Raw genomic sequence first — 23,988 nt, 5'->3', positions numbered from 1 at the left:
CAGCATGAAAAGTAGACAAAAGTGAACGTGATGGAGAAGAAAACAATAGCTCCTACCTGGACTGTTTCGACTGAAATGTCAGCATTCAGGAATATTCTATAGTTCCTTATTCTGCCCATTTCACTTTCACCAGAGGTACACAAATGCAGGCATAACTGTAGTGTGAAAAGTTCACTTGTGAACTAAGGACTTTGACAGGGACCATATAGTGGAACTTTTCAGAAGAAAAACATTGTGAAGAGGAGCCAAAGGAGATGCTATTGTAAAGTTACATAGCATTAGAAGCATAACCAATGAAAGCTGGTTTTATTTACTGGTGAAAAAAGTATCAGTTGATTCAGAAACAAGGATGTGGTTTTGTTTAAACACTCAGCGAGCCTATTCTTTTACTAAAATATTTTGCTTTTTGGCTATTTAGGAAGAGAATGCCTTAAGAATGGCATCCACAAAAGCAGAAACACCCTTTCTACATAAGCAGTTTGTTAGCCCAGTTGTAATGATCTTCTCAGCAGGAAAGGAAACGCAGGACTGAAGCTTAAATTCCTCAGTCTAGGGCTCAGCACATTGTGTTTGACCCTGCATAAACATTTCTCTTCCCAAACCAACACTGGCATGAGACAAACTAAGTACTAGTATGCTTGATAATGTCAGAACTTACCTATATCTTCATCTCAGGAAAGAAAACAGCTGGGGACTGCTTACTGGTCCTGAGACCAGGTGTCAGTGTTTGCTGTGTACAGTCTACACCAGAGCTCAGTTCAGGACTCCTCTGTGCTCTACAATGTCCCTGAAGCTCTAGGACAACAATTTACTTTTATGTGTTTATTCCAGGTGTTTTGACATAAAACCATGGCTATTGTGTTATAGCCTGCAAGAGCATTACAGCCTGCAGCATGAAACAAGCTCATATTTCAAGTCCTAGGCTGCAGCAAAAGAGCATAGGGGATATCTGAGGGTTCAAAATCTGTGGAAAGACTTCTAGAGACATATGAAGGGTGGAAAGAGCCAAATCTCATTTAGTCTTGTTCATAGTGTTTATTGGGAGCAGTATTCAGTACATGCAATCCCACAACCATGCCTAGGATCTTAGAGAGTGCCTATGACTAATGGACAGTTGGGGTCCATCGTATGATACTGCTTCCTCACCAGTTTTATTTAGGAAATCAGATGTAGTCATTGGTGTGCTCAGCATATGTCCTGGTATGGCCTCAGTAGATTTTCTCTGATTTGTGCTTGAGTTTCTCCTCACCAGACTACCAGAAATGAAGACAAGTGACATCTTTATCTGATCATTTGACTGATGTCACTAGATTGCCTGCTACTCTAAAATTCATGCCTAAAAGAAATGGGTAATTTGAACTACAGGTACGGCTGCATTTCTACATGCTCCTCCATTACCTGACTTCGAGATCAATTTTGATGATCTTTCTCAGGCTAGTGGAAGGTCTAAGATCCACTCTGTGAAGCAAAGGTGAAAAATAAATTGAATACATCAAGCCCAGAGTATAAAGCTCTTTGTCTTTGTTCTGTGGTCTTTCTAATTCTCAGCCTGACTTATAAAACTAAGATGTATAATGCCAGGGATCAGCCTAGAACTTTGGCCTGTCGTGCATTGTCTGTGAAATTCTTTTTTCCCTTTTACTATTTCTTAGTGCTGCGGCAGATGAATGAGTGGATGTATTATGTGCGTATATGTGTGTCTGTCATCCTCGGTGAGTGTGTCTGCTTCTGTCCTTGACTTACTTTTCTTCTTTCTTCATGTTTCTTTTTCTTCCTTTTTACAATATCTCAGTTCTAGTCAGACCCTCTCTGTTCAACACTTCTTTTATTCCTAAAACACTCATAATGCTATTCAGAGAATATCTGTACAGAAGGAATAGACAGAATACAAACAGAGTGCTTACCACTGTGTAAATGATGTGCTCCCTGAGATATTGTCATGCACTGCACGCACTGTTGTCCTTCACTTAAATTATGAAATAAAAAGAAATGTATCTATCTTTCTTTTGAATTCTTGAAATAAGTTTGAGCAATTATCACCGTATATTCGTCTTGTTAGGTTGAAACCAGTAATAAAAGGGCTAGAAACAACAAAGACTTATACTCTATAGGAAATACAAATGTGTCAGGTTCTTCAGGAACTGACAAAAGAAGCATGCTTTTACAGAGAACAGGTTACCAAGTAAAAGCCCGAAAATATCCTAACTTACCAGTATGAACATTAAGATTCTTGAAAGTATTTCAGCCACATTCAAAAACATTTTAATTTTGGATATTATTATGAAGGATTACATAATGTTAATCTCCCACTACCAAATCACCCAGGTCACAAATGCTCAGCTCCTCTTCTCACAGATGAGGCTTTGTCTGACCCAATGAAGGAGACAATATCCTTTTTAAGGATTGTCCCTTCTTTCTTTTTTTTTTTAACTTTTCAAACATATTTCCTATAGCAGTCTACAAATCTAGCATGCACAGTACAGTATAAATGCATGTTGTCTTATGGTTTGATAGATTGCCTGTCCCACTCCCCGCTCTAGTACAAGGAAGACATGGATAAACTGAAGCAAGTTCAATGGATGGCCATCATGATAGTCAGAGGCTAGAGCACTTGCTCTGAGGAGAGGCTGAGGGAGCTGGGCTTGTTTAGCCTAGAGAATAGGTGGTGTCTAGTGGGACTGAATGGCAGCCCCCCAGCTGCTACCGGGAGGTTGACAAGAGACAATGGATATAACTACACTGGAAAACGACAGGTTCAAATTGGGTAAAGACCTGACTGGATAAAGCCCTGAGCAACCTGGTCTGACCTCACAACTGACCCGGCTTTAAGTGGGAGATTGGTGTAGAGACCTCTTGACGTCCCTTCCAACCTGAGCTATCCAATGATCCTATCTCCAATACCCACTGTTCAACAGCAGAGCTAGCTCCCTCACAATTTGGAAAAAGACAGATGAAGCAAAAGCTTCTTTTAAAGAACGTGCTTAGCACAGCAAAGCAACAACTTAATTTTTTCCAAGTCTTTCATTTGCAAGTGGAAGGAAGACATCATCTCAAGAGCATCACTGTGATAACAGTTCCTGAAGCACCCTACCCCTTTTGTGGAAAGAATTCCAGAAGTGTCCTAGCTCTTCCTGGCTGAGGGTCACACCATATTCCTAAGATATGTTTTTTCTCCCTGTGGTAGTACAGCCAGAAGAACTCAGTGTAGTATGATTAGTTTCCAAGCTACAGACTGCAGCAAAAGAGTAAAAGTTTCCCTTAAACAGCAAAACTGTTCAAAACGTCCACTGGAAACACCATTCACTAACACAACACAAACGCAGAATGCAGAAGACTACCTTTTTAACAAGATGATATCCTTTAGCCTTGAATCAGCCTGTCTATACAATGCTCAAGAAAACACAACACATTAAGACAGCACGAACTGAAAGGAGATTTTTTTAAATTTTTTTTTTCATAGTAATCTATATATAACCTTCAATACCCCTGAAGAAACTTTCATGAACTGATTTCCGTTGCGTGCGACTTCCCTACCTGGTGAATGCAAGAGCCTATAAATACTTTTGCTTCATCTTAAGGCTGTGAATTTAAAAATATACCATTAAATTACCTGTTACCATGAACATGAGAAGCACAAAATGCAAAACTGTAGTGGAGCAAGGTTGGATCAATGACAGAACCGTTTTCCGAATGTTCAATCAATTCATTGAGATAGCAAAGATGGCGGTGGCAGCCTCTCACTCCGTAGCGAGCACAGTATTCATCTAATACGAAGACTTGACCTGGGCTAAACCAACCCTGAAAGAGAAAGGGAAAAAGCACACAACATTTTGAGATTTCTTTTCCCACACGCAGCTTTTAAATCAAAGAAAGAATAGAAGCATATATTTTTATGCGCATTACGTAAACTTTTTAAACTAGGATGATTTATATCTGACTAATGCTGATGGCACTGGAAGCTAGATTCAACAATAGCCCTCTTGCTGAAAGGAGTAAACGTTAGGAAACTAGTTGCAGTGCTGAATTACCACTAGTATGAAATACATGGTTCACAAAAACAAGCTGATACATCCAAAGTCTGGTACAGATTCAATTATTTCAAAACCTAATATAAAATAAACTAACACTTCCAAATAATTAATGTTATTAAAGTAATTAATTGTAAGCTATGAAAGAACATTTGGGTAATGGTGAGGGACATTAACATGGACAGTTAAAACACAGTTTCTGCATGGTCACTTCCCTGTGGCTGCAACTTTAATGTGAGAGAACCACAATTGGACCATTTACCCTGTTTCTTACATAACACACGCACACTTGTAACAACTTTTTAACAACTTACACTAGTAAAGAGATACAAAGCTAGGTAGTTTGTTAAAAGTCACCTGAATAAGGTCAATATGATTTGACCTTAAATAATAATTAGATATTCTGGGGCACACTGAGGACTTGCTCAGGCAGTCTTGATGAGACCAGAATGGCATTACCCTGACACAGACATGCATGAAGTAGACACTCCTCCTCACTACGAAACAGTTCTTGAGTGAATTTAGTGTGTAAAAAAATTATTGATTTTTCATGTAGAAATGTAAAACAGAATAGCCTTGATTGCTTTGCCTTCCAACACGAAAAAAGATATTACAGTGAGCTTCCAAAAAGCAGCAGAGAGAAAAATATAAACCTTGGAAAATCACGTCTACTGCATAGCTGTTCTAAATAAGCATTTTTCTTTGTTTCTTTCTTAATTGTGGTGATATATCCCTCTCATCATCCCTGTCAAATGGATAAGAGACAGTGAGGAACACCTGAACTCAAATACACAAATCACTTGGGTAAGCAAAATGATTTTGCAAGTTATGAATTTATAACATCACTTCAGCAGCTGAAGACCAATATTTCCTTATTGTTTGTAAATACTTCTGCAAGCTCAGGTGTTTAACATTTATACAAAATATCAGCCAAAATACTATTAAACAACACTTAAAAATATATTCACATCAAGTTTAAATCATCAGTGTTTGAGCTTTACCAGAAGTCTTGCCTGAGACAGGAATTTCAATTTTATATTCTCCCAGTTCTTGAATTCAACATAATAATGTTCTCGCAAACAAGAACATCTCAAAGTTATTTCACAAATTTATTTGCTCCTGCTTAATTTATTTGAAGCCAGTATTTCCACTGCCTTTAAAGAGCTTCAGCTGTTTCTAGAGAACACTTAGCTTTATTACAGCACCCAGAACAGTACTTGGTGTTTTAAACTAATATCCAGTCATGTTGCGACGGCTCATTTAGTTTACACAGTGTTTGCTAGAAAATATAGTATTCCACTGAAAGAAGAATGAAATGGAATTGTAACTGAATTTCTGCAATAACATGTATCCTACCCCTAGATATAATAAATAGTGTTTATTGTGACTGATATTCTGCCAATACATTGCCATTGTCACTGATCTCTCTCTACATTTTTATGGAAAACATGCGAAAATGCTGCATGTCAATGCTTAGCAATACAAAAGGAAATAATTATTACAATTTCTGAACGTTCTTCCAGGAGAAAATTGTGACAAGAATACAAATTTTTAAAGAATTCAATACTTCAACTTCAGTCTCTGGAAGAGATCTGTTTTAGTGTGGTCATTTTCATATAAATATGTGCCTTACTTGCCCTCGTTCAACCCCATACCATGCATAAGTCTCACAAACACATAACGACTATTTGCTACAGAGTATTAGATAACAGCATATTTTTTTGTTATAAACTTGAAAAAAAAACACCCAAAAAGAAGCTTCTCAATACCGAGACATACACAAAATTAAAGAAGTTTAGGTCATATAGTAATTTAATACAGATCTTTGCTTAATATTAATTCTTAAACATTTTTGGTTTTATTTTTACAAGTTGTATCTGTGGTTACTCTATACTCATTGAAATAAAGAGATGCATTGCTTCTAAAAATGGTAAGAACAGAGATGTTCAGGAAAAAAAAGATCACACTTATGTGTTCAAGTGTTCTATTGCTACCTCGACATTCCCAATTTTTTGAATTAAAAAATAAAGTTAAATATGCATTTTAACGCAAAATGATCACTCATTCTACTTATTAAAAGCTGAATTTTAAAAAGAACAATAAGAAATGCATCTGCTTTATGGTTGCTATAGCACTGTGTATTTCACCTAACCTCTTCTAAAAGTTCCTGATTTCAAGGTTATATTAAGTGTCTTACTATATTATTATTATAAAAAAAGATTTTGACCCCAATGCACTGTTAGACAGCTAACCATTTTCTCTTTGAGTGCCAATTACTTTGTACAGATGTACCTTCGGGCCTCTTCTTTGATTCAGTGTGCAACTCACAGACAGAAAATGAGTCCTTTAACTTTTTCTATACATACTTATCTGGTAGTGTTTTAAAAAGGAAGCAACTATCATAAAATAATCATTTTTTTTTTCTATTCTACACTTGCAAACAAACCTAAAACCCCCACCATTATCTTTGTATTACCTGACTAGTCAGATCAACGGAAAAAAAGAAGTAAAAAAAAAGTTATCCTTTTTTGTTGCTTTTGGGATAATAAAGTGAAAAAAATTACGTGCTATAAGACACTTTAGGTCCTTAGTGAGAGATCGCTGTTTCAGACACATTATGAGGTGAAAAATAAAGCCTCAGGAAGTTATGAAGTCTGATCCACACGAATCTGTTTAACTAGTGTGCATAATCTGAAAGACTTCCACAAGATTGTTGCTGGTTTTCCCTACTGAAAGCAAAACCAGAAGCAGCCCCATCCCCAACTCCTAGCCCCACAAAGCATAGAATAGAAAGCATTATGTAGGAAAGGGAAACTGCAGCTACAAATATGGAAGCACGTTATGCCAATATCTTATCTGTTATAGCTGTCTTTGAATGTGAAAAACATTCTTTTTGATATAGAGATCACATTTTACTTGTTCTTGTTTAATCATTATGCTCCCATTTGTTTTTTGCAATTCAGGTAATACATATAGTCCGTATATCTCTATTGCCTGTGGTTCTGCTTTCCTTCTTTTGGCATTTTTCCTCATTCACACCACAGTGGAACGAAGAATTACAAGATAGGTGCAAATCTCTGACATGAAGCGATTGCATTTGTACCTTAAAATGCCTGTACAGGTGTCAGTAAATCCTACCACAGGAGCTCTTACCAGTATCAAAACCTTCTGTTTTTATTCAAAGCTCCACAGAGGACATGATAAATTTCAGCTGATAAAATCAGAGGCAGTTTGAGTCTCTTTGCTTTCTATTGAGTGGCACAGCAGCAGCTTGCAAGTGTATAATTTTCAAATTTGAAACCAATCGATTGGACCCTTTATTCCAACTACAACCGCAGCTATTGAATGAACTAGGAAGAAAGGACCACTTTGTAACAACTATTTCTCACTTCTTTATATCTGTCTTCCAGCCAGTACTCACCAAACAAGAATAGGAGTCATTCAATCTGTGATCCAAGGTCTGCCTCTGAAGCAGTCTAAAGAGGGAAGCATGGTCAAATTTGCAGGGATTAGCAGAAATAAACTCATCCATGCCATGTTTCTGACCACGGTCTGCATCTATTCATACAAAGGAAAAAAGTGCAGAACAATACACGTGAATGTGTGTGCAGATTTACAAACGCAAGTGCATACATGGTATATAAGTCTCAATATATAAACTTTCTTGAAAACACCTCAAAGAAGTAAGTTACATAAGTAGATGCTTGCAGGTGATTTATTATACAACCACGTTTTTTAATTTGAAAATAATATGACTGAATTATTTTTCTATCATATCGATCTACGGAGTGCAACAGTGAAAAAAAAATAAAGTTGCTACCCACTGACAGATTAAACAAAATTTAGAAAGGCTACCAGAAAATATAACATGGAACATTAAAATAATTCTTAAAGGATGGTTTTCTAGTGGAGCTCCTCAAACATTATGATTTACAAAACAATGTTATGAGTATGAAAAAAATGTATTCTATAATTTCCTGGTTTTGTGTGGCTCTCTTTCTAATTTTAGCAAAATAGCCAAATAAATATCCTTCCCTCCGTTGCAAAAAAAGAAAAGGTTTATGCATTTATTTCTTCAGATAAGAAAGAGCATCTTTACTGCAGATCAAAGTACTTCTCATAGAAATATTCATCATGGCTTGAAGCTTACTTCTCAAATGGCAAACTGGAGCAGAAATGAACACACTGGCTTGAGCGAGGTCATTTCCAGCCTTCTTTTTGTACACGGCTTTTAATGAGACAAACCTTAATGTAGTAATGGCAAAGAGCTCCTTCAACCTTCCAGCAAAGAGTAGTGAAAAAGGGATCAGCATTTTTGTGTAAATACATCGAGAAAACATACCATCCCAAATGGCACTTCAATCAAAGGCCCAAATTTATTGTTCTTCACAGATTGCATCTTTCAACGCCTTTAAACCCCGCGGGTTTATCAAAAGAGAAGCTCCAGTGATTGCTTTCATTAATGCTATGTTTTGTCAAAGTCCTCAATGTGAATTATCTATCAAGTATGGACAGAAAAAGCCTTACAGTGCCCAAAAGGACTAGTTATGTATTAGCACATTAGCTGTCTTGGATTCTATAGACTGTACTGGGGTGAACAGTCCTATCAACTTAAAAATTGACTTCCCCTTTCAGTAGGGTCTTAGCTCTTTGTTCCCTTAAATTCAAACCTAGGTCTTTTTATATTCGTTACTAGAAAAGTATGGATCTAAGTGTATCCTAAATGCAATTTTGAAAACCTGCATAGTACAAACCTAAAATTTCTAAAGAAAAGGAGACAAAAGTTTATTGATTAAACCCAATTATAGAGTCAGGTTCATAATAAAACTCAATATTGATCTGTGGGCATGATGCTAACATAATCAGTCACATTTAGAAATTTAGCCCCAGATCATATTGATCCATGTCAAGTCCAACTTTCAGCTGTATTTGTGGACGGGAGAATTATTTAATTCAAGCTGAAGGATCTGCAGCATCACATCCTGGAAAGATGCAGAAACTAATTCATATCACTTGGCTTTGCATTGTCAAAGCAAGAGTCACATCCATGTGACAGATTTCACCAAGGTGGATGTAGCAAATAAACAGTATGACAATACATCGATGGCATAAGGTATGAGACCATCGTCCCAGAGAAACAGCAGCATATATTTTAAATGGTTCCAGGATCAGTAGCATATGTGATTACATAGATTAACAATATTTCCATGAGCATTAGACCAGCCTATCATTAATGACAGACTCAGCGCCCATTTTTGACATAGGTACATGAAATGCTCCCTCTTAATTAGTGCAATGTAAATGTATTTAAACACATGAATTCAAAGATAAACAACTGGTAGGAACACAACTACATTAGTGAAAGTACTAAACTACAATGTGAAGTTATCTATAGTTTCCAAAATGATCCACATACAGATAAAAGTTTTCCAAATCCAATATGTTTCATGTGTAAGTGACCGATTTCTACATTTCTTGTAAGTTTTCTTTCTTATATGGCTATCTGATTTCTTGAGCCATTATTTACCACAGACAGATGACAGAAAAGAACAAGGATTAACATTTCTTTCTGCCATTGGTCTCATGTACAAATTATACACAGCTGAATCTTTCTTAAATTAACTAGCTTGATTTTTTTCTCTAGTTAATCACACAAATATAAAAGATTCTCCTTTTTCAACAGAAGATCTGTGTAAGTACTGACAAGTAGTTATTTTGAAATCAAGAAACTGGATATTGCAAATGAAACCGATTCAGCATTCTGATACTGTCATCCAGATGATCAGAACGTGTAAGGTGACCTATTGAATATAATGCAGTTTGTGAAAGCAGAATCTGCTACTACATAATTTGGGCAAAATAAGCAAGAATATTTATTTTAAAATATAAATATTTGCCAGATTTAATTCTACAGAAAGATCCATGACTGATTGCCATCTTTTTAAGTGAATCAAATGGTACAAATGACATTGTCAAATAGTAACAGAAGATCTGTTACCAAATATATTCTAGCAACAGAAAAACAATTAAAAACTTACCTTTGCCAGCTGTAGGCAAGCAGGAAATAATAGAAAAACAGATCTAGTGTAATACATTACATTTTATTTTACTGTTATGATATACATACAAAAGAACTAGTAAATTTGGGGGGATTTATTTAAATAGATTTTTAAAAAATTATAAGAACTTGATCAAAGATTATGAAGAATCCATAAATTTTATATGACTGATTGAAAAGTTATTTAACACTCTACTTTTAAAAATTGTTATAGTGATTATATTTTTCAAACTCCTACACAAATGAGATTTAGATGTTGTGTTCAAGATACATGCAAATGCAAAAGAGTGCATATTGTGATACACATTTAAGAAAAAATACAATTCCATTTTATTCTCTACACTTTCTCAATCTTGGGAAATATTTGGAACATATTTGGGGAGAACTTTGAAGCAGTAATACTTCTGTTTTTTCACAATTCATTTTCTTCCCTTCTTAATGGAATTTGTTGTCCTGTTTTCAAGTTGCCTCTAACTCAAACTCAACGTTTCAGCTGCTATTTCCATGTTACGCTTCTGTTTCAGGTTGCATATTTGTTTCATCTTTTGGAAACTGTTAGCAAAAAAACTATCCTTTTTTTTTTTTTTTTTTTATTAAGGTAGTACAAGTATGTATATTTAAAACCATTGTAAAAACGTACAAAAGCTATTGCAGGTGTTTTAGCAAAATCTTTGGATGTTCTTTTAGGCAACGTTATTCATTTTGGCAGAATAGCATCCCGAATATGCTTTTTGCCATCTTTGCAAGAAACTCCATTTTATTCCAGCTGCAAATGCATCATCGCATCCTTAGTGACTCAGTAGAGACGGGTGAATTAAGACTGCCAAGAATTCCATGTTTATGGAATTCTTCTTCACATGGAACCACATGCTCAAGTGGTTCCTAGTGAAAACCAAATCACCAGGCATCATCTCTGCCCCATTCCAGCTCAGAAGCAAATACATGTTTTCTGTAGCATTTACTCTGTGCTAGGGTGAACTACAGGAACTGGTCTTGCAAAGTGGTGACCTCTCCCCTTTTTTTGTGGCTCTCAGTGACATCCCTGCTTGAGTTTAAGGATTGCGGAAGTAATTGGAACTAAATCAGGCAGGCAGGAAAGAAGAGCATGGAGAGATAAGAAATCTAGCATTGTAGGGATTAAAAAGATTTAGAGACTGGGAGTAGTAGGGTAAGAACTATGACTCTGAGACAGAAGAGGCTGGAACTGGTTGGATGCAGATGAAGGTGCACATGCTCTTTGCAAAAGACAGTGGCAAGACATGCATTAGATTTCTTCAAGTGCCACTCCATACAGATAGTGACAGCTTACGTCGGGCACGTTTTGGCTCCTGATCATTGACCAGAACTCCAAAGTGCTACATGCTTAGAAACACAGGCCAAAGAGACAATCTATGCCCCCAGAACCTTATTATTTAAATATCAGACAATGAAATAACAGATGGAGAGAAAGTGACAGAATCATACAGTCTAGTTCCAACCCCCCTGCCATGGGCAGGGACACCATCCGCTAGATCAGGTCGCTCAAAGTCTCATCCAGCCTGGCCTTGAACACTTTCAGGAATGAGACATTCACAACTTCTCTAGGCAACCTGTTCCAGTGCTTCACCACTCTCATAAAAAATTTCTTCCTTAGATCTAATCTAAATCTCCCCTCTTTCAGTTTAAAGCCATTACCTCTTGCCCTATCACTGCATACCCTTATACAAGGTCCCCCTCCAGCTTTCTTGTAGGCTCCCTTTAGGTATTGGAAGGCTGCTAGAAGGTCTCCCTGGAACCTTCTCTTCTCCAGACTGAACAGCCCCAACTCTCAGCCTGTCTTCATGAGCGAGGTGCTCCAGCCCTCGGATCATCATCATGGCCCTCCTCTGGATCCACTCCAACACCTCCATGCCGTTCTTGTGTTGGGGGCCCCAGAGCTGAACACAGTATTCCAAGTGGGGTCTCACGAGAGCAGAGTAGAGGGGTAGAATCACCTCCCTTGCCCTCCTGCCCATGCTTCTTTTGAAGCAGCCCAGGACATGGTTGGCTTTCTGGGCTGCCAGCACACATTTACGGCTCATGTTGAGCTTCTCAGCAACTGACACTCCCAAGTCCTTCTCCTCAGGGCTGCTCTCAATCCGTTCTCTGCCCAGCATCTATTTGTGCTTGAGATTGCCCCAACTCATGTGTAGGACCTCGCACTTGGCCTTGTTGAACTTGAAGTTCACACAGGTCCACCTCTCAAGCCTGTCAAGGTCCCTCTGGATGGCATCCCTTCCCTCCAGTGCATCGACCACACAGCTTGGTGTCATCAGCAAACTTGCTGTCCATGTCGCCAACAAAGATGTTAAACAGCACTGGTCCCAAAACTTACATCTGAGGAACAACATTTGCCACTGGTCTCCACTAGGACATTGAGCCGTTGACTGCAACTTTTTGAGTGTGACCATTCAGCCAATTCCTTAACCACTCAGTGGTCCATCCATCAAATCCATGTCTCTCCAATTTAGAGACAAGGATGTCAGGTGGGACAGTGTCAAATGCTTTGCATGAGTCCAGGTAGATGACATCAGCTTCTCTTCCCTTATCCATCAATGTTGTAAACCCGTTGTAGAAGGCCACCAAATTTGTGAGGCACTATTTGCCCTTTAGTGAAGCCATGCTGGCTGTCACCAATCACCTCCTTATTTTCCATGTGCCTTAGCATAGTTGCCAGGAGGATCTGCTCCATGATCTTGCCAGGCTCAGAGGTGAGACTGACTGGCCTGTAGTTCCCCCGATCTTCTTTTTTTCCTGTTTTAAACACAGGGGCTATGTTTCCTCTTTTCCAGTCAGTGGGAACTTCACCGGAGTGCCACAGCTTCTTAAATATGGATAGTTGCTTAGCAACTTCATTCGTCACTTCCCTCAGGACCTGTGGATGCATCTCATCAAGTCCCATGGACTTGTGCACCTTCAGTTTCCTTAGATGGTCTAATCTTCTCCTGCAGTGGGTGGTTCTTCATTCTCCCAGTCCCTGCCTTTGCCTTCTGCGACTTGGGTGGTGCAGCTGGAGCTCTTGCCAGTGAAGATTGTGGCAAAAAAGTCACTGAGTATCTTGGCTCTCTCCATGTCCCAGATAATTAGGTCCCCTTTTTTCTTCTGGAGAGGGCCCACATTTTCCCTAGTCCTCCTTTTATCACTGATGTACCTACAGAAGCATTTTGTGTTGCCCTTGACATCCTTGGCCAGATTTAATTCTGTCAGGGCTTTAGCTTTCCTAACCTGATCCCTGGCTGCTCAGACAATTCCTCTGTATTTGTGCCAGGCTATCTGTTCTCGCTTCCACCCTCTGTAGGATTTCTTTTCGCGTTTGAGTTTGTCCAGGAGCTCCTTGTTCATCCGTGCAGGCCTCCTGGCATTTCTTCTTGATTTCCTCTTTGTTGGGATACATCACTCCTGAACTTGGAGGAGGTGATCCAGCTTTCTTAGGCCCCTCTTCCCTCCAGGGCTTCATCCCATTGTACTCTACCAAGCAGATCCCTGAAGAGGCCAAAGTCTGCTTTCCTGAAAGCCAGGGTAGTGAGCTTGCTGTGCACCCTCCTCACTGCCTTAAGGGTCTTTAACTCCACCATTTCATGGTCACTGCAGCCAAGGCTGCCCTTGAACTTCACATTCCCCACCAGTCCCTCCTTGTTGGTGAGAACAAGGTCCAGCAAAGCACATCTCGTCGTTGGTTCCTCTACCACTTGGAGAAGGAAGTTATCATCAACATATTCCAGGAACCTCCTGCATTACTTATGCCCTGCTGCATTGTCCCTTCAATAGATATCGGGGTGGTTGAAGTCCCCCATGAGGACCAGGGCTTGTGAGTGTGAGGCAACTCCTCTCTGTTCACAGAGAGTCTCATCTGCTTGGTCTTCCTGGTCAGGTGACCTGTAGCAGATCCCCACTATAATGTCACATGTCCCTGCCCTCCCTTCAATCCCCTGACCCATAAGCTCTCAGTCAGTGCCTCATCCATCCCCAGGTGGAGCTCCATGCACTCCAGCTGGTCCTTGATATAGAGGGTGACATCTCCTTCTTCTCTCCCCTGCTTGTCCCTCCTAAAGAGCCTGTATCCCTCCATTCCAACACTCCAGTCATAGGAGCCATCCCACCGATGAATATGAGAATATAAGAGTATGAGAAAGCCTGACTGTCAGCCTCAGGATAGCACACTGATGGACTGCCAGTATTTTGCCGAAGGATGGATTTGAAGAGGATAATAACTATTTTTTGCATGTTTCTGAGTAGCACAGGGGAGAGCATAAAGGTGACTTACTGACTGCCTAAGGTGATGGAGGTCAGTGTTAACATTTTCTTTCTAAAATGGAGGTGGGGGTAGTTGGAGGCAAGCCATTGGTCTTGGACACGGAATGGGACATGAAGGGGAATAGAAGAACATGCAGAGAGGGTGGAGTTACTCCACTCTTCTGGCGGCAAAGTATATAATGGATATAAAGATGCTAAACCTGTTGAGAAAACTATGTGAAATGAAAAATTTGACATTATTTGTTTGTTTCTAAAACATTTAATGAATTGAATATACAGTTACAAACATCTCAGAATGATTTTAAAAGAACTGCTTTACAAGAGCATTATCAATTATTCCAAAACTGAGCGATGCCACTTTAAGTTTAAGCAGTGGTATTTCATATGTGTATGTATTACGACATCTTAGTACGAATCATACTCTGGTTTTCCCACAGAGTCTCTGTCTCTGGTGTAGGCAGTTCAGAGATTGAGAGTGATACAAATAACATTTAGAAGAAATACGAAATTCATAATTTATTCCCATACTATGATAGGGAGAGAAATTTTATAGCCCTTATCATCGGTATGTCCAAATAGATTGAAAACGTTAATGTTATATTTTCATGACTAATCCCAAAGCATTTCTTCATTTGGCAGATTGCCTGCACTTTGTTCTTGATTACACAAGACTGACTGCTCCACTTGGACAATTTAAATGTCCACACAAGCTTCCACCGTGATGCTTTTTTGGTCAGATGGATGTTTCATTTGAAAATGTCTTCAGCATTGCTTTCATTGGATTGATGTCTTGTAATACCAATGTATGGCCTATGTATTCGACTCCCTTTGATACTCCCTTGCTACTTAATAAATAGGATTTGAAGTTTTGTACATGGGCTTTAAACAGCGTTTTTATGACAACTGTTATAATTAGTCTCTGCAAAATCTAAAACTATTTTCCTTTCGTGAGCTCTTTTGATAACTGACATCATTCTAAAAGAGAGATGAGGCAAACTATACATCTCAGATCAAATGATTCCTCACCTAACTTGGTTTTCCAGTATCTGTCTCTCTCCTTTCTTCTCTGCAGATATTTTCACAGAGACTGTCTCTGAACTCATGGTGGTGTAGGATCAGAATGATCTTTGGCTTTGTGTTGCTTCATTGAGACATGACAATCCTCTCATGTGCTGCTGTCAGTCCTTTGTTACGACCAAGTTATTAAGTTATTCAGCAGCCTTTCTAACTGTATGAATGAATACATTGCTCGTTAAGAAAGGGATCTCCTCCTGCAACTTCATGTCACTCAGATGAATCTATTTTTAATTGGCACTTTCTCTGAAACTTTCACGCCCTTGGGAAACTTCTGGCTTTTCTACAGTTACGCACCCTTACTCTGTCCTTTGCATTACAGCAAAAATATTCAAAAAATTCAGAATAGTGAGACTGAAGGGCAGCCTCTTCTTCTTGATCATTGCTGACAGTAGCCTGTCTTCACTTTTGGAGCCACCTAATAGTACAAAAGTGCATTGCCAAGTTGCTTTTCTTAGAAATGAAGAAATTGGCTAGTATTCATTTTAGAAGTTGGACTGGTACAATAGTAGTTGATTTCAGTGCCACACTTAAATGTCTATTTACCTCATTGGTAGTACAGAATATCAAGTTTTTTCTAAATGCCCTACCTGAATGATCCTAAACTGTCATACAGTATCAACAAGAAGAGACTGCACATTCAGATCAGTTAGAGATCTGCAGGTTGGCCTTTTGGAGCGCTGCTGCTGGGCACATGCAAGAGCAACATTTCCATTTTCTGCATTTGTTGTAATTGCTGTTAAAGATCAGTCAGACCTTGGCTGTCTTCTTATAATCATGTGTCTAGTTTTTTTTCAGGAGTTCCTGATGTGTTTGTTTTGATGCAGCTCTGAGGTGGCTGGATCTTGTTCATGTCATTTTAAGTACTCTTTTGTAGAATGAATTATCTTATGTGGAACAAGGCACCAATAACTGCAAGAGATACATCATTTTTTATACAAAAGGAGTCTCTACTCCTTCCTTTCTACTACTTTCTTTTATACAAAAGGAGTTCATGGTATAGATCACAGGAATAATTCTACCACAGCTTACGAAAACTCTTAAACGGGTTTTGAACTTGAGAATATAGAAAACAGTAGAGGCTGTGAGTACAAAGTGTCCGTTATTGTCATGTACATATATCACTTGATTAAAAATGTTAAATATTCAGTGAAAGGCCTGCACTTTCACAACTTGCCATTACATCTAATAATGTAACATTAACTTTGGAAGGTAGACTTTTGTCTACAAGGCAATGGAAAAAGGAAATGTTAGCATTTATTTCTAGGCAATGGAAAATGGAAAGGACTGGGAGGAGGTAAGCAGAAGCACTCCTTGCCTGCTGCCTCACCTTAGCTTTTGCAGTGTTACCTCTGCAAAACAGTTCACCTTAACACCCCCTGTGATGCATGGTTAGTTCACCCTTTCAAACTGGTTTAGATTAAAAATTAAACAGATGTTATTGCTTTTGTGAGATAAATCACGTTTTTTTTTCAATGTTCTTGACAGCTCAGTCAGGATTTTAGATAACTGTTACTGAGTTTAATGAGCATATTTTACTGTCTTCTAATAGCATAATGATAAAAGATTACAGGATGAATGGAAGGCTGCGAGACCGAGTGATAGTAGAACTGACGGAGGAGAATGGTTTTGGGTCAACCTGCTATAGACTTCAGACATTAAACCAAGTTGAGTCTAAAACTTGAGTCTCCCTTCTATCACTTTACATATATGGATATATGATAAAGAAGGATTACTGTATACAGTCCAATGATGTTGTAAATATTTGATGGCTATTACAAAAATCCTTGGATTGCACTAGTTTTATAGGATAGAAAATTTGCTCCCCTCAGCCCCTGAAACAAACAAACAAATCATATATGCTTCATATGTGCAGGTACCTACATGAAAGAATACTTTCAAAGAGCTTATATGAAAATTTCAAAGTACGGTTAATACATGTTATCTACCTTGATTTTCTTTGAGACAATATTTTCCTCAAAGATAGATGAGGAAAATTTAACCTTGATTTATTTTTTTTTTTAATTTTTGTATGTAATTTAATATTACACTGAATAGTGCAAAAATCCAGCAGTCCATCTACTGCCTTTCAGCTCACAACGTACTGTCTGCATTGCAATTTTTAGATAAAATATATACAATGTATGATAACGCTGAACTAAACCTCTAAAATTCTGAGAATAGATTGATGCTTTTCTATTCAACACTACACTGGCTGGCCACTGAAAACTACAATGTAAACCAAATACCATCTCCATGGTAATATCTGGGTCAACTGTAATGAATCTGAAGCTAATTGCAGTATTTTCATGGATTATAATAAAAATAATGACCTGCAAGTCAGGATTTCCCTGGCTGGTAATAATAATATGAGTTAAAGTGCTTCTGGCTAGCAACAAACTGCTAGGCACGTTTCCCTAGTGAACGCGTTTTGCTTAATTAAACTTCATTGAGGGAGCTGCTACATATTTTACCAACTAAAACCAAAACCAAAGCCATAAAAGAAAAAGAAAGCCAACTCACAAAGTGGGGATATATCTGTGTTGACATTTCCTCCTTTAGGATTCATCTTCTGAGCTTGACTTGCAGGAATAGGCTTATATGATTGACCTGTGGCTCTGTACATGGCCTGAACCCAGAGTATTCTATCCTGCTCATCGTCACTGGCAAATATCACAGTATCACCTTCTTTAACAGCATTGAAAAACATTCGACCACCCTGAAGACCTGAAGCAGGAAATAATAAGTTAATCTTAATAAATACAGGTTCATCCTAAATCACTATCGCTGTTCATTACATTATTGGTTTTCCTCTATGTGTGTGTGTTAAAACATTTTATAGATATTTATGACCTAGAAATACAATAAAATTGAGAGCTATAAAGATGAAATCGTAATATACGGAAGTAACATAGAAGTAGAATAAATACGGAAGTCACAGGAGAAAATATTTCCGTAATTCCATTTCCAATTCAATTCCAATTTACCTCTTATTCATTTTCTCCATGTCATATGCTATTTTGCATTTCACTAACATACCCTCCTTCTAGGTATCATTTTCTTAGCTGGAAGTTCCTGTTAACTTTATCTCTTCTTGAACAGAGGCAGCTCCATACCTCTTATCAGTGTTGCTGCTCCTTCCTTGGCAACTTTTTTTCATTTGCGCTGAGAGCGCATAACCAGGACAGCACACAACCGTCAACATGGCTGTGCCGGGGATTTTTGTATAACAACAACATTGTTTTGGCTTTCCAAATGCCTTCTGAGCATTGTTCATCTTCTCAATTATTCTAAACATCAAACCAATGTTTCCAAAGATCCATCTTCAATATCTGAGAAGTCTCCTAAATTCATAATCCTTCACTGTGTAGGTAGAGTAGAATTGTTTTTCTCTACATGTGTAGCTTCGATTTCCCTCTGCCATTTTAAAACTAACTTGTGTAGCTTTTCCTGATATCTTCAAATTTATTCTTGGTTACTCTGAGTAATTTGTCTTTAGCAAGCACGGTCATCATTTGCCTTCTTTTCTAAGAAGTCATTTATGAATATATTTCATAGTACACTGACACATGACTCCACCATCAAAAATAGAGAGAAAAGGGAAAGACTGAGTAGAATTCATGATTTTTTTTTTCCTTTTATCATATGTGGTCTCACAATTTTTCAGGCAACCATAGTGTAAATTTGTTGTTTGTTCTTACAACAAGCGTCTTTCTAAAAGCATGATTTTTCACACTAGAAAATCATAGTGGAATAATTCCAAAACCTTCAGATGCTGAAAAAAAGAACTTTTTTTTTTTTTCTGCTAAATCAAAACGGACAAACTGAATCAGTTGTTTTACACAAACATATTGTACTTCAAAATCATAAGAAGTACCTGTGTGAGGAGCTGTATAATCCACAGTGTATCCTTCGAGTTGCATCAGTTCCTGAGGCTCAGATTTCTTTTCTCTGTAACTGCACATTGCAAATGTGTATTGGCTAACCTGAATAAGAAAGGACTTCTTAATTGCTGAATTCCATTCCAGAATTGTAAAACACTTGTAGCATTGTTCAAATTAGCTTTCATTTGTGCTGAAGAAATAAATGCCATTTTTTTCCCAGAAATATTTACAGTGTAAAACTTTGCATTTTTTCCCCTTCCTGCCAAAAGGAAGGAAAAAACCTCCCATAAACACAACTTTCTGCAGTTTCCTGAAATACAATGTATTTTGGGCTGTTGTTTTATGAAAAATTGAAAGTAAGCAAATTAGGTTCCGGTAGGGAAAATACTTGGTACTGTGGTAGTGACCAAAGTGCTTAGTCTAGTGTGTGAGAAAAAAAAAATTCCTGTATTCCTAGAAGCTGGGGGGAAAAAAAAGTCTGTTTGCATAAGGAGTGCTACAATTCTCATGTAGCTGGAGAGACGAACACATAATCTGGCCAATTCTAGTTAAAGATGGTAAGTACCAGAATCTTCAGTTCAATTTTATAGTTTAATTCCTGTATCTTTTTCACCTGTGTTCACACCCATCTCCAGGCTGTTTGGCTCACTGGATACAATACTGTGTAGGCCAAGCAGCTCGTAGCTGGCGTGAACAACATCAGTTACTCCTCATCAAGTACAATTATTAAAAAAATAAGAAAGCAATAAGAAGATAATCTGTCATCATGTGGTTTAAGACTCCCTAGATAGAACAGAAAGTGATAAGGAGAGCTGAGGAAAAAGTGATTGGAAAGATAAAGAAAGGAATGTAACAGCTGGGAGAGGAAAAGCAATCACTGAAACAAAACTGAGATGTTCCCAGCCTTAAATGAAGAACTGGAAAGACTATAAAAGGGGACCAGAAGAGCCAGCTTATGAATCTGTTGAACACCTGAAACTTAAGGGAACTGAATTTACATGGGCCTCTGAAACTCTGTTTTGAAACAGGATGATGCTGTGCTATGTGTATGGTGACCGAACATCCTCCGCCACAGCCGGTACGGGTGGACGGAACACGTGTAACAGCTCTCGCTGCAAAACTGCCATCAGGCCTCAAACGCTGAACTCGTGTCTCCAGAGCCACAGCAGAAGTCTACAGCTGAGAAAAATCAAACATAGGTATTCTGGTCTAATTAATGCATTAGTTAAGCAAAAGCAGATTTATAGGAGAGAAGAATTTGAGAGACGCTGTCAAGCAAATAAAACTGAGTGCCAGCTTTCCACATCAAATTTAGTACACTCACTCAAGTGGTTTACAAGAAAAGGAGAGGAGGGAGCTCTCGTTACATACATTGATAATTGCAAAGGATTCAGAGGTGTGTGACTAATCAACAGCTATGTAACATACATAACGAACCATGCAGCGTATGTAACGAGAGCTCCCTCCTCTCCTTTCCTTGTAAACAAAACCTACAGATACTTGGCACTACAGTATAAATATTTTTCAAATTATTCAACTTTGTTGAATGAAATAACCTGACAGGCACCCACACCACTCACATTTTCACGTTAACAACTCTGTGTAACCACACTGTACAAACTCGGCCATTGAAAAGGAAGCTAGCAGACACTAATTCTGGAAATGCATAGAATGTCCAGCTTTTTCAGATTTCTTCAGCCATTCTATGGTTTTGAAAATCAGCTTGTGGAAGAGCAGGACTACGTGTCTCTGTTCATTTTTAACCTCACCCCTATAACAAGACAGAGATTATAATGCTGTTGATTTTACTTTTTTCAAACATATTTCAAATGCATTCTCTTATTTTAAAGGAACAATTTTTTAAAAGATATTCATGTCAAAATCAGTCTTACACTTCATCTTTTTGTTGAAAATGAGGCTTTCTAAAGTCTCTCCACCAAAGCAACAAATAGAAAAACTCTAGAAAACTTTGTTATGGCAAAAAAAATCTCAAAACAATAAAAAAATGCAGAACTTATCTTGTTTGTTTACATTTGCAATCCCCTAAACCCTTTTCCTTATCTTTATCGGTGGCTGGTATCAGCTACTATAGAGAGAACCACCAGCACAATCTGAAATTACATTTTTTTATATAAATCTATGACTAGGTTTAAGTGTATTTTTAGTAGTTAATGGAGCTGTAGGTAGTTTTTCCTTAGAAATCAGCAAATTAGTATCAATACTTCATAGAATAATGGGTACTCAAAAGTTAGGATTATGTACAATATATTCTCAGACAAAAAAAGAATCAAGCCACCTTCTTAAATAGTAGTGCTTAACAGGAGAAAAGGGAATCTCCTTCCTATAACTGCATTTACCTGAATTTCCTAATTTTACAGAGGTCCCAACTAGCAGCTGTTCTACCTACGTCACAACACAGTGGAAAACCAACAACCTGTGCATGCATGATGGACAGATACGCACAGAAATGTGGACAAGACTTATGAGCAGTGTCACCAGGGGATGTCCCCATGGGGCAGAAAGACCCCATGTTCAGTGTGCCAGGAGGAACATTACTGCAAACCTGGAGGCTGACTCCGTGGTCCCTGCTACAGGGCATCACTGGGTAGCCTGCTTCAGGAGTTCAGCAGCAGGAATGAGCCTGCGTATCTGAGGTGTTTACAAAAAAATTCATCCATGGAACAAATGACTGACTTTTCAAACATTAGAACAGATGAAATTAAAATGACAGAAGTGAAACTGTATTCAGATTACTGGAGGAAGATATTTTCAGACAGTAAATGAAGTAAAACACAGCATGTCCAGCTGAGGCTTTTTACCTAACATGTTATGTCCCTGTCTTTTTCTAGTTTGAAATGAATAACCTTTTAGAGAAGTGACTGGATTGTAAAAGGAAGAAAAGCAAATATAACAAAGAGGTTAAAATTTCCAGACTCTGTAACCTTCCTATAATATTGAGCTGTTCTTTGACAAACCACTAACAGCTTCTAATACGTGTAGCAATAACAAAGATGCATGTTACTCACATCACGTTCCTGAAAAATCAACATTATTCATCTAATTTCACACCTGAGTTAAATCTGCAAAGCATGTGCAAATCATACTGATAGCCTCCATCTTACAACTGAATTTCATGGCCTTAATATTTTACTAACATAAGCTAAAGGCTAATCTATAGAGGAAGACTCATCAATATGTAAATAATACGTCAATACAGCAGACTGATATTCATTACTGAATGCTTATTTCACACGTATTGACTTCACCTTATTGTCAGTGTATGTATCACGGCTGGACGATATAAATGAGCCAGAGCTGTCTGGACAGTAAATATTGATTTAACACAGTATTTTTTATATAGCCTTATTGAGTTGATAGCTGCCTTAAAATGAAATAGATGTCTAAATCCCATCGCAGTGGGAAAATTCCTGTAATATTCTCCTGCAGTACTTCCATTGCAGCATAGAACGCAGAAGATAGTTAAAATTAACTTGGCTGAAATAAACGGTCTCACAGTCTCACAGGTGCCTCCCTATCACACACAGAGGAAGCCTATGTGTTTCTTAGGTGTGCACTTTGAGGCTTGGATGACGCCTATGGCTTAGAGGAAGAGAACAACACCTTTCTTTTTGTGAAAGGGGGGGATGTAAAGTAGGAAGAGTGTTGACGAAGAGCATGAAGGTGAAGGGAGTATCCAGCTTTTCTCTTTTTTTTCCCCAGTAACTTTAAGTTATTTTCTCTTCACATCCATGCCTTAACAGCTATCCAATATAGAGATCTTCCCAACCGTTGCAAATCTTAATAAAGCCACAAAAAGTCCTCATCTCTTCACAGAGGACCTTGGTAATATCATAACCCAAATGAATCAGTAGACTTTCTAGAAGATTTTGTTCAACGTTATAACCGTTACTCACTGATTATCAATATGCAAGTCAATTCCCACTGAAGCCAAGGAGAACACTGTACTGACAGCAAGCCTAGCCAGAATAATATGCAAATACTCTCAGCTTTTAACTTTACTTTAATAAAGACCTCGTTCAGGATTTTTTTTTTAATATTCTTACAATTGTCATCTTTTAGGAATAGGAGGACACCAGTTAAGTGTGACTAACAGAGTGGTAGAGAAAGGAATCAGGCTTTCCTTAAAGAAGTTTTAGAAGCCTTCGTTCTTAAAAAAACGTTAACAGGCTTCATCTTTTGTACGACATTTACAGAGACTCACACTTCAATAGTTTTCTGTCAACAAAACAAAGGACACAGAAGAACAGCGTTCTCTGAACCGACTCGGAAGAACATCAAATTTGTAACTGCAAACTGAAGACAAGCACAAACAGAAAAAACGATTTTTCCAAAGACTCACAAAAATCCTTAATGTCTCAGTTTTGATCACTCAAAACCTACATTTCTATTCCTATTCTACTAACCTTATGTTAATGTCACCATTCACTAGCATGCGAAAATACTTAAAAGAGTTCTTGGTTTGGACAAAAAGTTATGAAATACAAGCCCAGCACAGTTTTGTGGCCAAGAACAATCGCTACACTAGATTTTCTGTAACAACTACATAATTTTACCCAATTGGATATTGCAAGGAAGAGCAAAAAAAAAGCATTATTCAGAAAACATTTATGAAAAAGTTAATAGCAGATATTGTTGCTTTTATTTAATTTTA

At 37.9% G+C, this 23,988-nt stretch overlaps 1 protein-coding gene across 16 annotated transcripts in view; it reads right to left on the bottom strand.

Moving 5' to 3' along the window:
- The window catches only part of CADPS2 (calcium dependent secretion activator 2), a 333,015-nt gene that overhangs the window by 102,860 nt on the left and 206,167 nt on the right, over window positions 1–23,988 (bottom strand). For 9 of the 16 annotated variants that reach the window (XM_086609733.1, XM_086609731.1, XM_086609742.1 and 6 more), the window contains exons 10-14: window positions 19,310–19,418; window positions 17,956–18,159; window positions 10,067–10,075; window positions 7,450–7,586; window positions 3,611–3,798 (exon numbers count right to left, since the gene is read on the bottom strand). In XM_086609733.1, the coding sequence (XP_086465859.1) occupies window positions 3,611–3,798; window positions 7,450–7,586; window positions 10,067–10,075; window positions 17,956–18,159; window positions 19,310–19,418 (647 nt within the window). The remainder of the gene's footprint in view (window positions 1–3,610; window positions 3,799–7,449; window positions 7,587–10,066; window positions 10,076–17,955; window positions 18,160–19,309; window positions 19,419–23,988) is intronic. The other 7 variants (XM_086609727.1, XM_086609726.1, XM_086609725.1 and 4 more) reach the window with 1 other exon arrangement.

This window comes from Tauraco erythrolophus, chromosome 4 (genome assembly GCF_009769465.1).
Source record: "Tauraco erythrolophus isolate bTauEry1 chromosome 4, bTauEry1.pri, whole genome shotgun sequence".
NCBI classification, from domain to species: domain Eukaryota; kingdom Metazoa; phylum Chordata; class Aves; order Musophagiformes; family Musophagidae; genus Tauraco; species Tauraco erythrolophus.
This window is presented reverse-complemented; position numbering and strand designations above follow the sequence as displayed.